Below are 15,981 nucleotides of genomic sequence, written 5' to 3' on the forward strand. Positions count from 1 at the left end.
AAGACAACAAATTAATGTTTCAGAGAATAATGACGTAACATCCATCCAGTCTTACGCTGACAAGTCGTTACAAAATTCCAGTGATCAGAATACTATACAGAAAATTAATTTGGGATGGTCTGATCCCTTCTCAGTGCGACAATTTTGTTTGTCACTAAGAAGATCATATCAGCTTGTATCGACAAAGATGACTGTTCCAAGAGAGAAAGACTTTCAAAGCCGAAAAAGAGATCAAGCCTTTTTTCATCGACAAGCTTTGAGGACAAAGCTCTTTGAGGAAGGAGGCAATGTAACGAATAAAATATATAAATAATATAAATATAATGTAAATGATAATAATCATAATTAATTATTAGTTAAATAGTAATTGGGTTGAAGAGGCATGCCTAATAAGACATGACTCTTCATGAAGAGACACTTGCGTGGTATATAAGCAAGCCTCTTGTTCTCATTGTAATTCATTCTATTCTTATTCATTTTAATATAATATTTATATCCTCAATGGATATATATATATTCCATGTTTTCTAGAGTAATTAATTTTTAGAAGGAACTTTGTTTGCTTCACCATCTTGGCTTCCTCTTCCCTGCATTAGTCTCCTGTGGTGGTATGGGAAAATCCTCAACTGGTGCCTTTCCTCTTGGCGAGGAAGGCTCTGAAATGACCAAGGGTGATCTTGAACTCTGAGATACTGTACCTTATGAACCTGCACCAGGTGAGCTGGTACCAAGCGAAATTGTGCTCTGTGAACCTGTCACTTCTGAAGAAGGTTAACCTCTTGATCCTGATGTACCACCTGATGCACCTGAAACCTGTGGTGTGGCCCCTTGCTAAGAGACCTACTGCTCTACTAGATCAACCTCCCGAGACCTCCTCAAAACCCTCTCCTTCTCAAATGTCACATCCCTCCTCAGGACAATATTCCTCTATGCAGGAAGATATATGTGGTAGGCTCTGCTCGTCTCATTGTAACCCACTAGGATACCCCTCTTTGCAATGGGTTCCAACTTCGTCCTCTTCTCCTTAGGGATGTGTGAATATGTAAGGCACCTAAATATTATGATGTGTCCAACTTCTGGCTTCTTGCTAGTACACACCTCAGGAGTCTTGCGCTTCAAGACTATATGTGGGCTCCTATCTAGCAAATAAACAAGTGTTACACACCTCTTCTTACAAGAAGAAAGGTAAACTCTGATCATGTAACATAGTTCTAGCTACACCCACAATGGCCCTATTCTTCCTCTCTGCCACCCCATCTTGCTGAGGGTTGTAAGGCACAATGAGCTCCCTCTTGATGCCAACGCTCCCACAAAAATCCCTCATCTCCACAGAATTGTACTCACCCCCATTGTCTGATACTCTGATCTCAATAGCCTAATCTGCCTCCTTGTCTGGTTCTCCACAACAACCTTAAATTCTTGGAATCGCCAGAAGACCTCATCCTTGGTCTTCAAGAAGTAAATTTAGGTCCTCTTGGAGTGGTCATCAATGAATGTCATATAGTACTCATATCCACTCAATAAAACGTGGGACATAGGACCACATGCGTCAAAATGAATCAAATCAAGGATACTTGCAGCCCTGCCGTCACTGCTCTGGAGAGGTGCCTTGGTGCACTTTCCCAAATTATACCCTCTAAACACATTATGATGCTCTGTGACAAGGGTGACAATGATGTTTGATCAATGATTCTTATTCTTATTTCATATATATATATATATATATACGACGAGTGTTCTTCATGACAATGATGAGTGGCATGTCAATAATATATGACAGTGACCTAATAACAGGGTGAATGACATGTGCCCAAAATTTGAACAAGAGTAACAATAACCAAAAAATATACTTTGGTACTTGGATGATGGAGCTTGTCTTGATGTACTTCTAAAGTCTTTTTGCCTTGTGATTCTTTGATGATATCCATTGCTTTTTGCATTCTTGACATTATCTGCATATCTTCTTGGAGTAGGGTTCTTCCAATGTCATCTTGACTATTCTCCATGCTTTTACTGGAACTAGGGGCATCAATATTTCTGCCAAGCTTCTCCACATCCTTGTTGTTTGATGTATTAGGGTTTGCATCATTTTTGTTTGAGGGTTCACTTGCATAACCAAAACTTGATTTATCAAGGGGAGATCTTTGATGACTTAGGATGTCATCTAGGGTTGGAGAGCTCTTTAGATTCTTGTTCAGATGATCAACTTCTTTCCTTAGGAGATCAATTTTTTCTTTCATCATCTTGCCTTCTTCATCCTTCTTTACTACATTGATCTCCATTTCTTCCTTCATCCTTGTTGCTTCACATGTTTTTTCTTTGAGAGAGGTGATATATGATTTTAATTTGAAGATCTCTTCATACTTTTCTTCAAGTTGCTATGCCATGGAATTTTTTGTTTTGTTTTGTTTTGCTCCACCTACTTGTCCTTCCAAGAGGGCCAAAGCTTCCATTACCTTCTCAGCGACTTGTGCTTGTTTCTTTGCTTCTAATTGAGATTTAAGGGAGGAGACCTCTTCCTTGTATTGACCAATTTTTGCTTCAAATTTGTTCTAGTCCTCATGTCTTTGTTCAAGATGGCTTAACAAAATGTCTTCCCTTTTCTTTACTTTATCCAACTGATCTGTCATGGATATGACTTCTTCATTATGCCTTTTTATTAGTTTTAGGCAACAATGGTATGTTCTATGCTTACTTCAATTTCTTTATTAGCCCAATATCAATATCCAGTTTAGCAATCACATCAAAATGATAGTAAAATGCAGATAGAACATAAATATAAACAGTAGAAGACAGGACAAGACAAGAGGACACAAGATATGGCACTAGCCAGGGACAAACCCCAATGTGGGGAAACTCTTGATCAATTCTTCTTATAGTCTTCAATAGTTCAGCACAGAGAGATAGTACAATTTACAGATCTGATAATTTATAACAGTGTCAGAAGAGCCCTAACCAGAAAAGTCAACGTTGGTCAACAGGGCAGATTTGACCCTCAACAATTCGGTCAACTTCAGTCAACTTCGGCCTCCAAAACAGTAAGATGAAACAGTCCTCAAAACAGTTTGAAATCAACCCAGTGAAAATCTGGTCAAAGAGTCAACCTGCGGTCAGCTCTAGCTGCAGTCAACATTGGTCAAAGTCAACGGATTGCCTCAATTTTTGTGCCAAGAAATGTGGCCTGCTGGGACAAAATTTCTCCACCAAAAATTGCAGTCAAAGAGGTAAACGTTGCTGGTCAATGCTTGGTCAAACCGTCCCTGAAATTTGGTCAACATAGTCAATGCCCAAAACAGAAAATTCTCCTTCTTTCCTTCACACATGTGGAGAGAAATGTTGCCCAGAAATGCGTACCCAATCAATGAGGAGAGAGAGAGATGTGTGAACATGAGTGTGTCCAAATGAGGCTAAGTCATCTTTTATTTATATGCAAAGTTGAGGATGAATAGACGTGATTGTTGGGCTTCTGAGCCTACATGAGTATGTTGGCCGACCTTGACAATTTGTCCATAATCAAAATAAATTCATAACTTCATTTGTACATGTCGGAATCAGATGATCTCTAGATCAATCCTACACCTCTCGGAGAGAGGAATCTAAGAAAAATATCCGCTGTCATAAATAAGATAACCCATGTGGAGTTTGGCCCTAGTTGCCAATTTTAACACTTTTCTTGTTTTGATGCAATTCCTCCTTAAGCTTGGTGAGCTCCTCGTCTCTTTCTTGTACTTGAAGCTTGACGAGGTCAATTGCCTTCCATGTCTTGGCAAGGCCATGGTCACCATCTTGTGCTTTCCTTTTGAGTTCCTTATTTTCTTTATTCAATTTGCTTATATCTTCTAGCGCAACTTCAAGTTTTTCCTTGAAATCTTCATTTTCTTCATCTTCTAGGTCTTCCTTGGTCTTGATGTCTTCAGTCTTGTTTTTTCAGCTTCCTTTATGGGTTCTGGATTTCCTTCTTGCTTTTCATCATCTTCTAGATTAGAGGTCATGGTCAATGCTCCTTTTGAGTGAAGATCTTGAAGTTTTTCCCACATATCTTTCGCTAATGAACATTTTTCTATTTTGGTCTTTATAGGAATTGGTAGCACACTCAAGATTGCATTTACTGCTATGTACTATGTTTATTGGATTCTTCATCTTCTATTGTACTTCTAGAAATCACTAAATCCCAGACTTCAAAGCCTTGAGTCATTAAGAAATTCTTCATTCTTGCCTTCCATATTTCAAAGTTTCCATTGAACAATGGAGCTTTCCCATTTTGATTATCCACTGAGGAGGTGACACCGTCAAGGGGTTTGCAAGTCTTCTTCCTTGACTTTGCCATTTGTGTTGTAAGGATCTACCTTCTAGCTGTAAGGCTGAGACTGAAGGTACTGGCTCTGATACCAATTGTTGGAAATACTAAAGGGGGGGGGGTGAATCAATATTTCTTTTACAATTGCTATTTTACCAGTTTTAGATCACTTATAAACTGAACACAAAATGAACAATACAAAATAAATAATTTTATTAAGCAAATATATCGAGGACTCCAATCCTTTTTTTACAATAAATCGAGTACACAATAATGTTTATGGCTCCAACCCTAGATGAAGACACCAATCTCCAATCCTCCAGGCTCCAGGCTCCAACCTGTACTGTGAAAATTCTATCACTGCAACAACTGATTTATTTTACCTACTTATTTCCCATTAAGTTATTTATGAAAATCCATTAGTAAACATTAAAATAAATTCTGCTGCAGATATCACATCATAATACAGAAACAAACATATGCACAAGATTTAACACATCAACACAAATATTTTGGACAATCAGTCCCTGGAAAAACCTAATGTGGGAAAACCAGTGCAGCAAAGGAGGATTTTATTATTCAGCAATTCTTCACTACAACTGGGTGCCAACCTGGCTTACCCAATAGAGAGAAAATTCTTCAGCACTTCCCCCAGTCTCAGCGCTAACCTGGCTGACCTCTGCGTCAACACTTGCCTCTTTCCATCAACACTGGGCCTCTCTGCATCACCCACGCAAGCCCTCTAGTGACTGCGCAGTTTGCAGCCTCTGCATCTGCCTGGGAGGCTTTGCGTTTGCCTCTCCAACCTCTGCACTGTTCCCTTGGTGCTCTTCCCGACTCTCTGATCTGTACTTGCTGCCTCCTGGTGCTCTGTAGACCACTAGTTCTAATTTCTCAGCTAACCTCGCTCCAGAAATCGAACTGACTGGTCTCCCTTAGTATTTTCTCCAACTGATCGTCAAGCCTCTTCTTATACTTTTCCTGTTGGTCCTTCAATGACAGAGATTAAATCTGTAATAAACAACTAAGATTAGATTTGGCTTGATCCATGACTTTTGGAACCTTCTAACCCAGTTTTATATCAATACCCATTAATATTTTATTTTTCCTAAGTTTAGACTTGGAACTCCATTAAAAATATTAATTATTTTAATATCTCCCAAACTGGTTAGAATCTCCCCAAAACATTTTTGGGTCTTGGAGATCTCATGTGCTTTAGCTTCTCAACCAATTTTCATGGCTAGAGCACATCTGATGCTACCCTAAATCAACACTCCCTCTTAGCGAGGACTGTGCTCTAATAATACTCTCACACTGAGCATCACCATGATTATTCGGCACCGGTTCCTGTGTTGATGCTAGGCCTGCCCGCCCAACATCCTCTGCACTGCTGCATCCTGTACCGCTGCCCATAGCTCTATCATTGCCATTGCTACATCTATACTGCAGCTCCTTTTGCCTCTGTGCTGTTGCTGGTCCGTCTTCCCAACACTGCATCTGCACTGCAAACTCCTCCTGATCATGTTGTATCGTGCTACTGCTGACTACTACTGCTACTGCACTACAACATCATACCCATTTCTGTACCGAAATGGATTCTTTGTCATCCCCATCTTCTCCTTGAAATAATCAAACTTGGTTCTTCCAAGGGCCTTGGTAAGGATGCTTGCCACCTGTTCTCCTGTAGGAGTGTAGCTCAACTGTACAACTCCTCGTTGGGCACAGTCTCTGACAAAGTGACACCAGATATCGATATGCTTTGACCGATCGTTGAACACTGGATTCTTAAAGAGCTTGATGCAACTTTGATTGTCAAACATGATCCTGGTCGCCTCCATCTTTCTTCTGAATAGGTTCACCAACAATTTTCTAAGCCATATGGCCTCGCACGAAGTTGTGCTTGCGGCCATATATTCTTCCTCAGCTGAGCTCAGAGCCACGGATTTTTGTTTCCTATTACACCAGGAGGTCATTCCTGATCCAATGTTGAAACAGTACCCAGAGGTACTTTTCCGATCCACTGAACTTCCTGCCGAAACTGCATTAGTTAACCCACTCAATCTGATATCCTTACCCCTGGTGTACAAGAGTCCATAATACATTGTTCCTTGTAAATACATGAGAACATGTTTGGTTGCTGCCCAGTGCGCCCTCTTAGACTCCACCATGAATTGACTGAGGGTGTTGACAGCGTAGCAAATGTCTGGCTTGGTATTGACCAGATACATCAGGGACCCTATGAGCTGCCTGTATAAGGTGGGATCAACATCTTTATCTTCTGATGCATCAATCTTCTTCTAGTTGGTTATCATTGGAGTAGCCATGGGTCTATAGTCCTCCATCTTGAATCTCTTCAGGATTTCTGTAGCATATCTCCCTTGCCCAAGGAAGATCCCCCTTTTGCTGCCAAACTTCCAACCCTAGGAAATAATGCATTCGTCCCAAATCCTTCATGTCAAACTCCGTGGCTAGATTCTTCTTGCAGTCCCCTATGAACCTGGATGATCCTGTCAGGAAGAGATCATCCACATATAATACTAAGATTAAATGCTTCTCTACAACTAGATAGTAGAGATTTGGATCTGTGTCACTCTTGACAAATCCCATTTTCTGCTAGTAGCCATCGATTCACCCATACCACACTCTAGGTGCTTGTTTCAGCCCATACAAGGCTTTCTTCAATCTTCATACATGAGACTTCTTCTCATGTGTCTCAAAGCCCTTTGGTTGTTCAATGTATACCTCTTCTTCTATCACACTATTCAAAAATGCCGTTTTGACATCCATCTGATGAATCTCCCACCCCATTTGTGCTGCAAAAGATATCACAGTTCTAAAAGATGTATACCTGGCTACCAGGGCGAAGGTCTCTTCGTAGTCAATTCTTTCCTTCTGAGCATACCCCTTAGCCACAAACCTGGCTTTGTATTTCTCAACATTGCCGTCTGCAGCGTATTTAATCTTGTAGATCCATCTTGAACCTACCACTGATCTGTCTTGAGGCCTTAGCACTATCTCCCAAACATCGTTCACCATTATGGAGTTGTACTCCTCTACCATTGCATCCAACCAAACTTGATGTTGAGATGCCTCCTGAAAACTGGCAGGCTCCCCATCCTGAGCTACTAATGGCTGATATCTATCTGGTTGTTTTCACTCCCTCTTATTGTTCCTTGGCACACTGATGAAGTCCTTTGCATCTCGCAAAATTTGATGAAGTTCCTTGCTCGTTCTTCCTCTGCCAGCAGGTGCTTCTATTACCTCCTCATCCTGTGATTCTTCCTGACTCAAGGAAAAATTATTTTCTTCTTTTGGTTGAAGAGGTTTGACCAACAATTCCTCTTTTCACTGCTCCTAGAAAGGCATTTCTCGAGATTTTCTGAAAGCCCTGTCTTCCATGAACTTCACATCTCGTCGAACTACTACCTTCCTTCTCCCTGGAAGATAGATTCTGTATGCCTTAGCGTTCTCACTATATCCCACTAGATATCCTTTCTCTACAGTTTGATCCAGCTTCTTGCTTTTTTCCTCGGGTATGCGGCAATATGCTAAGCTCCCAAATATCTTGAAATGACTGACTTCAGGCATCTTCCTTGTGAAGACTTTCTCTGGAATAATCTTGCCCAATGCCCGATGAGGAGTTCTATTTTGAACATAGACTGCTGCGTTGCATGCTTCTGCCCATAGGAATTTTGGCATATCCTGATCATACATCATGTCCCTAGCTGCTTCTACAATAGTCCTGTTCTTTCTTTTTGCTACTCCATTCTGCTCCGGATTGTAAGGAGCTGTCCACTCTCTTTTGATGCCCTCCTCAGCGCAAAAATAAGTGAAGTCCTTATCGACATACTCTCCACCATTATCTGAGTGCAAAACTTTTATTTTCTTCCCAGTCAGATTCTCCAACAGAGCCTTGAACTCTTTGAATCGACGGAAAACCTCGTCCTTAGTTTTCAGAAAATAAATCCAAGTTTTCCTTAAGTGGTCATTAATGAAGGTAAGGAAGTACTTGGCACCACTAAGAGCTTTAGTGGACATGGGTCTGTAGATATCTGAGTGTATCAATCCTAGTACACTCTTGGCCCTGTTTTTATTTCTAGGAAATGCTGCCTTGGCATACTTTCCTAGAACACATCCTCTGCATACATCATCTCGTTCCGTACTAAGATCTGGAACTCCTGTTACAATGCTCCTGAGAATTCTCAGAGCCCCATGGTGCAAATTTCCCATTCTTTTGTGCCATATTTCGTTCAAATCCTTGTCTCCATGATTGCCTATTAGTGCCAGTGGTGATTCTAGTTGTAGTTTGTACAACCTGTTACTTTTGATCCTGATGTGCACTTTCTTTTTCCAGCTCGGGTGTTTGACGTATACTTTCTCCTTGATCAAGAAAATGTCATAGCCTTTGTCTTGAAGTTGCGACACGAAAAGTAAGTTCATCCCCAATCCTGGTACATGCAGCGGTAGCATGGAACCACTCTCCTGTTTCTGTTTGAAAAACTATGGTACCCCTCCCTATTGGAGTACATTTTGCCTTGTTCCTAATGGTGATCAGAAAGTTCATCTTCTCCTCCTGATAATCTGAGAAACATTCCTAGATGCCGTCATATGCCAAGAGGCCCCACTGTCTATATACCATACCTCTGATGATGCAGAGCTAGTCACACAAGCCACTTCTTCTTCTATCCTGGAAGCCAACATAGAGAAATCGAAATCACTTTCTCTTGTGCAATTTTCTGAAAATTTGTGCCAGATTCCTGACGTAGATGCCTCTGCATCATGGTCTTGACCCATAATTGATTTTCCTTTCCTATCTCTAATTACTTGCTCTGATACCCTGTGAAAATTCTATCACTGCAACAACTGATTTATTTTACCTACTTATTTCCCGATAAGTTATTTATGAAAATCCATCAGTAAACATTAAAATAAATTCTGCTGCAGATATCACATCATAATACAGAAACAAACATATGCACAAGATTTAACATATCGCCACAAATATTTTGGACAATCAATCCTTGGAAAAACCCAATGTGGGAAAACCGGTGCAACAAGGGAGGATTTTATTATTTAGCAATTCTTTAGTACAACTGGGTGCCAACCTGGCTTACCCAACAGAGAGAAAAGTCTTTAGCACTTCCCCCAGTCTCAGTGTCAGCCTGGCTGACCTCTGCGTAGCTTCCAGACCCTCTGCGTCAGCCCTTGCCTCTCTGTGTCACCCACGCAGGCCCTCCAGTGACTGCGCAGTCTGCAGGTTCTACGTCTGCTTTGCACATTGGAGATGGCTTACTCAGTATTTGCTTGACCCTGTTTGGATGCTTGCGTGGCATTCTTCCTTATGGCATTGGAGATCTTTACATAGCTTGGTGACATTTTATATGATAGCTGCTTTGAGGAGATTGCTTAGTTGGAGAATTCCTTGCATCGTAGGAGTGTTTGACATTATAGAGGAGGTTGTTGAGCCCTAGATAGCAGGGGGTAGCTTGGATGCTTATATGGAGGCATGGAGTTGACTTGGGGATGCCTATGTTGCAACAATGTTCATGTAGAGGGAGTGGTCCCAATGGAGACCACATTGCTGAGAAGGATTTTTGGAGTCCTTGAAGTCTTGGAGGAGGATTGTTGGACGTATCTTGTGGAACACACATGAATTTGAGCCCTGCTTGTGTATGACATCACTTTGGAGTTTGACATGTGTACATTAGGAGTATATCACATCATATGTGTGAGCAGACCTGTGGCTTTTAGGTTGCTTGTAAGGGTTTAGGCCAACATATGTTTTGATGGCCTCCCTTACCTCTCATATATGTAGAGGAAGGAGAGACTCCTTTCTTCATTTTCATTCTATTAACGTTTGTGTTATATGTGTGACTAGAGGAGTGCACTTGTTCACACTTGTGTTAGAGATGTGACTAGACTGCACTTGTTCACACTTGTGTTAGAGATGTGACTCGTGAGTAGAGGAGTGCATTAGTCTTCCTCTATCTTGTTCATCTTCATTTGTACTTTTTTTTAAAAACAGTAATGACCCAATGACTAAGCAAGAGCCAAGACGTCCCGTATTGACCACGGATGGAGTTAAAACTCCCTAGGGCCGCCTACTCCTTGAGCCTAATCAATACATGCTAAGCATGTCATTTCGGGGAATTGAACACGGTTGGTGAGGGAGTTAACAGCCCACCCCAACCACTTGGTCTACCTTACTTGACATCTTCATTTGTACTTTTTCTTTATTGTCTTGGAGGCAGTAAGGTTTGTGGAGCCTTTGGTACATCTTGTTCAGTAGGGTCTGTGTTTCATCCCTTGGAGACATTGAAACTAGGCTTTTGTTAGTGTTGAGTTCTGTTGTACAATTTTTGCCTGGTTTCTTTTCAGGTAATTGGCTTGAATGCAATCATTGATATGAATGATCTGAGTAATCATTGTGTGTACGTGTGCAGTTCTTTTATTTATTTTACTGTTTTTTGTTACATAAACCATTCCGATGAATAAAAGAACCTAGCATTCCAAATCAAGGTTAATATGACAATCTGAAAGACAACTTTGGACATATTCCATGGCTTAAGTAATGTCTGATTAAATCAAAATGTAACATATCACGTGTATGCCATAAACATTGAGGTCAAAACCTTAATAAAGTAAATATCTGTTATATAGTATTGATATATAAAGCCGTAGCGTGAATATGCATTTGCATTAAAGAATGACCATAAACCAAAGATGTGATATTGACGTAGGAAGCACTGCAAAAACATCATGCCAAGTTTCCTTCTTGAAAGAAATAGCATTACATTAAAATATACATGATAGGTTGCTCCCTAAAGATAATGGTACTTTTCACAAAACCCCATTCTATCCACAAAGATACATTTTCTAGCCAATAGAAAGAGATTCTCTATAACAAGCATCATTTCTTGCATCTAATGATTTAAGTAGCACCTCTATATACTCTTTAATTCTAACGCTTTTCCTGTCAGGGTTATTCAATTAGCTGAACTCTTTCTTTTGTTTATTGGGCTTTTTACGGAAAGAGCATGGAACTTGAAAAACTTGAAATGTGCGAGAGCAAGCCACCCTTGAAATGGCCATAACTTTTTTTATGGATTGTGTAAACAAGGGCTAAGCCTACAACTACTTGTTTGAGGGGTTGTTATCCCTACATAATGAATACATGAACCCGTGTTCATATGTTCTTTTTATGTTTTGTGTAGACCATTTGAATAAGAATGCTTCCAAAAGGATAATTCAAAATTTCAAACCATGGCTGAAGGTTGACAGATACTCACTTGACTGGTCAGGTAACTTGCCCTGTGTTGGTTTTTTATTCCAACACACTTGTGGTTTGAAAACAACTCAAATTGCAGTACCCATCTTAACATTCAAGTTTCATAATTCATTCACTTCAGGATTGCATAATTTCGTTGCTTCTTGCACATCCTAATTATTTAGGTGAAATGACTCGTGTGCAGTTAAATACTATGTAATGAATATGAAAAAATGGGAAGAAGTCTTCTTTTGTTATTTTTTGATGTCTTGTAGATCTTTTTAATAAGACTTCTTTAAACATGATAACTCACACATTGGCTGAAGGTTAACAGATTCTCACTTGACTGGACAGGTAACTTGCCCTGTGTTGGATTGTTACTTTTATTTTGAGAGCAATACAAATTGTGGTACCTGTCTTAACATTTAAGTTCCATTCACTTCAGAAATGCATAATTTCATGGCTACTTGCATATGTAATTAACTAGGCAAAATGACTCAACACCAGTTCAATAAGCAACTTTAAATTTGTTCTACTCCTCGCTTATTCCTTGGTAATAATGATTTCATCAACCTATTGTAACTGCATAAATGCCAGTGAAGGGGAAGCTGAGCTATCAGTGATTTCAAGCCACTTATAGATTTGGCTACAAAAAGCTTTCTTAGAAACAGGGGCCAGAAGTACTAAAAATTTGCGCCTAGAATATTTGTACTTTATTGGAAAGATTTAGTGGTGATTCATACTGTAGGGGATATCTCTTAGATCAGAAGTATTACATAACAAATTATTATACCAACTCTTCACCATTTGGAATATTGCAGGATGATGTTGACAGGATAGACAAGTTGATTGAAGCAGCAGAAGAAAGACTTACCAGATATGGCCATCCTGACCCATATATTGGTAATGTCTCTACAGTCTATAATGTTGCGGAGTTGTTTCATCGATGATATGTCATGCTTTGAATCTTTGTTCAGATAGAATTTTCTCTGTGTTTATCTCATATCAATCATGCATAATGAATAGTCTTTTATGTTTTTTTTTGCATTTGGTATTTGCTAGAAACTATAGATCACTTGGTCTTTCTCTGTTCAAACAGTGACTAAATTTTCATGATTGTTTCATCAGCATCATGCGGATGTTGATGTACTGGATGCCTAGTAATTGATACTTAAGAATCTAATTGAGTGAATAGGATGAGAAATATACTTCCAAGCCCCAAATGTTTCACACTCACATATGTAGTGATAACCAACCTTGTATTTATGTGTAAATGTCACCGACTTGGGGATGAATTACCTGACCCGTTTTGCTGCAATCAAATCCTTTTGATGACCTGGGTTGACAATTGTTAGAGCATTGGTTTTGTTCATATGTATCAACATCTCAAGTAGTTGTTTCCTTGGATTTGGTTGCTAGACATTTTGTTCATCTTCATTACAAGTCCTCAACTCTTTATCAAGTTTGATCCACAGCTCTATCTACTCTTCATTGCCATGTACTCTTGAAATGCATTTTGTTCTTAATTCTTCAAGGGTAGAAACCAGCAATCTTCTTCGACATACCCAATTTTCTTGTAGTGACCATACTTTGGTTTGTTTGTTCCAGTTGTTGATGTTGGTAGACACAATCACTGACTTTTCCTTTCATTCTACATTTTTTCCACCTTGTTACATAAGGTGTGCAAACCTGCTTTTCCCAACTATTCTTTGTCTTCAATTGTATTGCCTTGTTGTAGGTCTCTTCTAGCATTTTCTCTATAAAGAAATCTTGTTCTCCTTGTACTGGGATACGTAGTGCTCCGATTGACTTGGTTACAGTATTCTTTTCATGTTTAGTTAGCTTTTAGCTATATGATTGATGGAACTCATTAATTTGATCTTTTATTGAACATTTTGTCTTGACTCTCAAGAACTGCCATTTGATTTTCAAGCTTCTTTAAAAGGATAGAATTTCACTGTCATGACTTTATTGGAATTCATGTTAACTTCTGATAGGCCATCAACCTTACTATTCTCATCTCTCATGAAAATCGTCCTACCACAAGTGTGAGGATTCTTCATCTCCATTTTTGCAAACACAAGCATCAACATAGATGGAGCTGTGAGACACTGGCATGATGATGCCTTCACTCAAGATAGTAATGCAGTTTGAAAATTGGGGTGTATTATACACCATAGGGTGCTCTTACATCATGGCTAGGGGCACAATCATACATCCAACCAGTTAGGTCTTCCTAACAATCATTTTTTAAATAGTATTTGTACTGAGGACGTAGTAACCATGGCAAATCACATTACTTACAAGTTACAACCAATGTTATCAGAATCAGTCTGGTCAACCCTTGAAACCGTAACTGGACAAAATTGGAAACAAAAATGGACCAAAAAATTAGTTGATCAAAAAATATAGAACACACACACACACATTCATGTGAATCCAAATCATTGCACAAAAATGTGCAGAGTTTCTCATTTATATAGCAACGGTGCATATAACCAAAAAAGTACTGGGTGCAATTCATGTTTGAACCAAAATACATCAACAAAGAGGCTCTGATTGTATGTTCCAAACTGGAAAAAGCCAGTACTGTACTGAGTAACTTAACTAATTAAATAATTTATTATACATCTGATGTACACCCAAGTACTAATTATGACCATTGTATCTAACACACTCTCATAATGGTCATATTACATAAAAATTGCTTGTTTCAAAACAAAAACAAAACTTTGGCCGAGCAAAATGTTTGCAGCTCACTCCAAAATAAGTTCTTCAATTAACGGTTGGAGGTGAACTATATCTAGCAAGGTTTATGAAGTATAAATCACATTACCATGCTTCTGTCTGATCATTGATTCACAGCTAGATGAATGCCAATATTTGCTGAATTGTCAATATTTCCACCATTGACATAGAACTTGGCTTGTTCACTGAGCTCTCATCCTCCACATATTGGCAGTTCAACATGTTAATTTTTTTTCTTTTTCTTCTCTAACAAAGCACATTCTCATTTTACTGCTTCATCTTCACCTTCCCAATTGGTTATCCTCTTTTCATGAAACTTAGTAGATAAGCCATAATTAATTTGCTGCTTATCTTCTTGTTTCTCTGGGTTCTCTTCTCTGACAACCAACATCTCTTCATCATTCACTATTCAAGACAAACCCTGTTCGTCTATGCCCATAACAATGGTCCCTTTTCTCTTTTTTTGTCTCCAATAAAACATCTATTATCACTGAAGGCATCTAAGTGTGGGCTATGCTTTATAATCCAACTAATGGAAAGTAAATTATTTTGCAGAGGGGGGACATAGTAAACATCTCTTAATAACTAATGGTTACCTCTCATTTAAAGCTGCATGCTACATTTGTTTAAATTTTGTATTCTTTTCCTTCACTCAACACAACAAAATCAAAGTTGAAACTTTCCTCAACACAATCAATATACCAATCTTTTTGATTCGTAAAACGTTGTGACGTACTTGAATCGATGTAACAATATTTTTTGTTCCTGTTGAATGTTGTTGTCATTGATGCCAATGTCAGTTCTTGAACGCTCTTAATATGGAAAGCTCCAAGTGACAAGAAGCCCTGGGAAGCCCTAGATGCCCCACACTCATTGAGGAAATTGATCTATAGGACAATGATTCTAATCATGAGACCATCATCATTTGATTCTCCTCGTCGTGCCGATTCCAATGATATGTGGCACGCCTCATAATTCCTCACGGTTGAGGAGATCTGCCTGATCAAAGTTAGTACCCTGAAAGTGTGGTCAAGGTCTCCAATCTGAATGATTGGTTAATTTTTTGGTTTGTTATGGCAACAATATTAAAATACTTTGGATAATTTCTATGGGCTTTAGAGCTGTTTCAAAGGGAAATTAAAATTGGCTCCAAAATGTTTTGAATTTAAATATTCAAATTTTGAGCTTCTGTTGGTCGGCTCTATAATTTGATAGGCCATGTCAGCCCCTAAGATGACCCATCCATCATTATATAAAGGATCTTGATTTCATCCAAGAAGGGCAAGAATTGATCATGCATATATCTGACTATTTCATCTCTGATGCCTTTGGAAAGTCATGCACATCTGGAGAATAGGCCGAAACTTCTACGTTTCTGCAAACTATACTTTTTTCTTGACAAATGTAATTCTGGAGATATGTAGGGCAAACTTTAGGTGGCTGATCTGAGCTTGCTTGATGCAAATTTTCGTGGTTTATCTGAGGCTGCTCAATTGATTTGAGATTTCGTGGGTTTTATTCTTATATCTTTCTGTGGTGGTTGGCTGTGATGAGCATCAAGTTCTGAGGAAAATTTTAGACTATTTCTGAATACAGTTTGAAGGTTGAATCTGGGTTCTTCGTTGATCTCTATGGTGAAGAGTTGTTTTTTGCTGGCTCACTATATTTT

The 15,981-nt window shown here is 39.1% G+C and overlaps 1 protein-coding gene across 1 annotated transcript in view; it reads left to right on the forward strand.

Moving 5' to 3' along the window:
• The window catches only part of CIB22 (LYR family of Fe/S cluster biogenesis protein), a 164,002-nt gene that overhangs the window by 103,411 nt on the left and 44,610 nt on the right, over positions 1-15,981 (forward strand). Inside the window, exon 3 of the mRNA XM_089449464.1 lies at positions 12,386-12,467. Coding sequence (XP_089305590.1) covers positions 12,386-12,467 — 82 coding nt within the window. The remainder of the gene's footprint in view (positions 1-12,385; positions 12,468-15,981) is intronic.

Source organism: Pinus tabuliformis, chromosome X, assembly GCF_031772625.1.
Source record: "Pinus tabuliformis cultivar Carrire ecotype Pingquan chromosome X, CPIR1, whole genome shotgun sequence".
NCBI lineage: Eukaryota > Viridiplantae > Streptophyta > Pinopsida > Pinales > Pinaceae > Pinus > Pinus tabuliformis.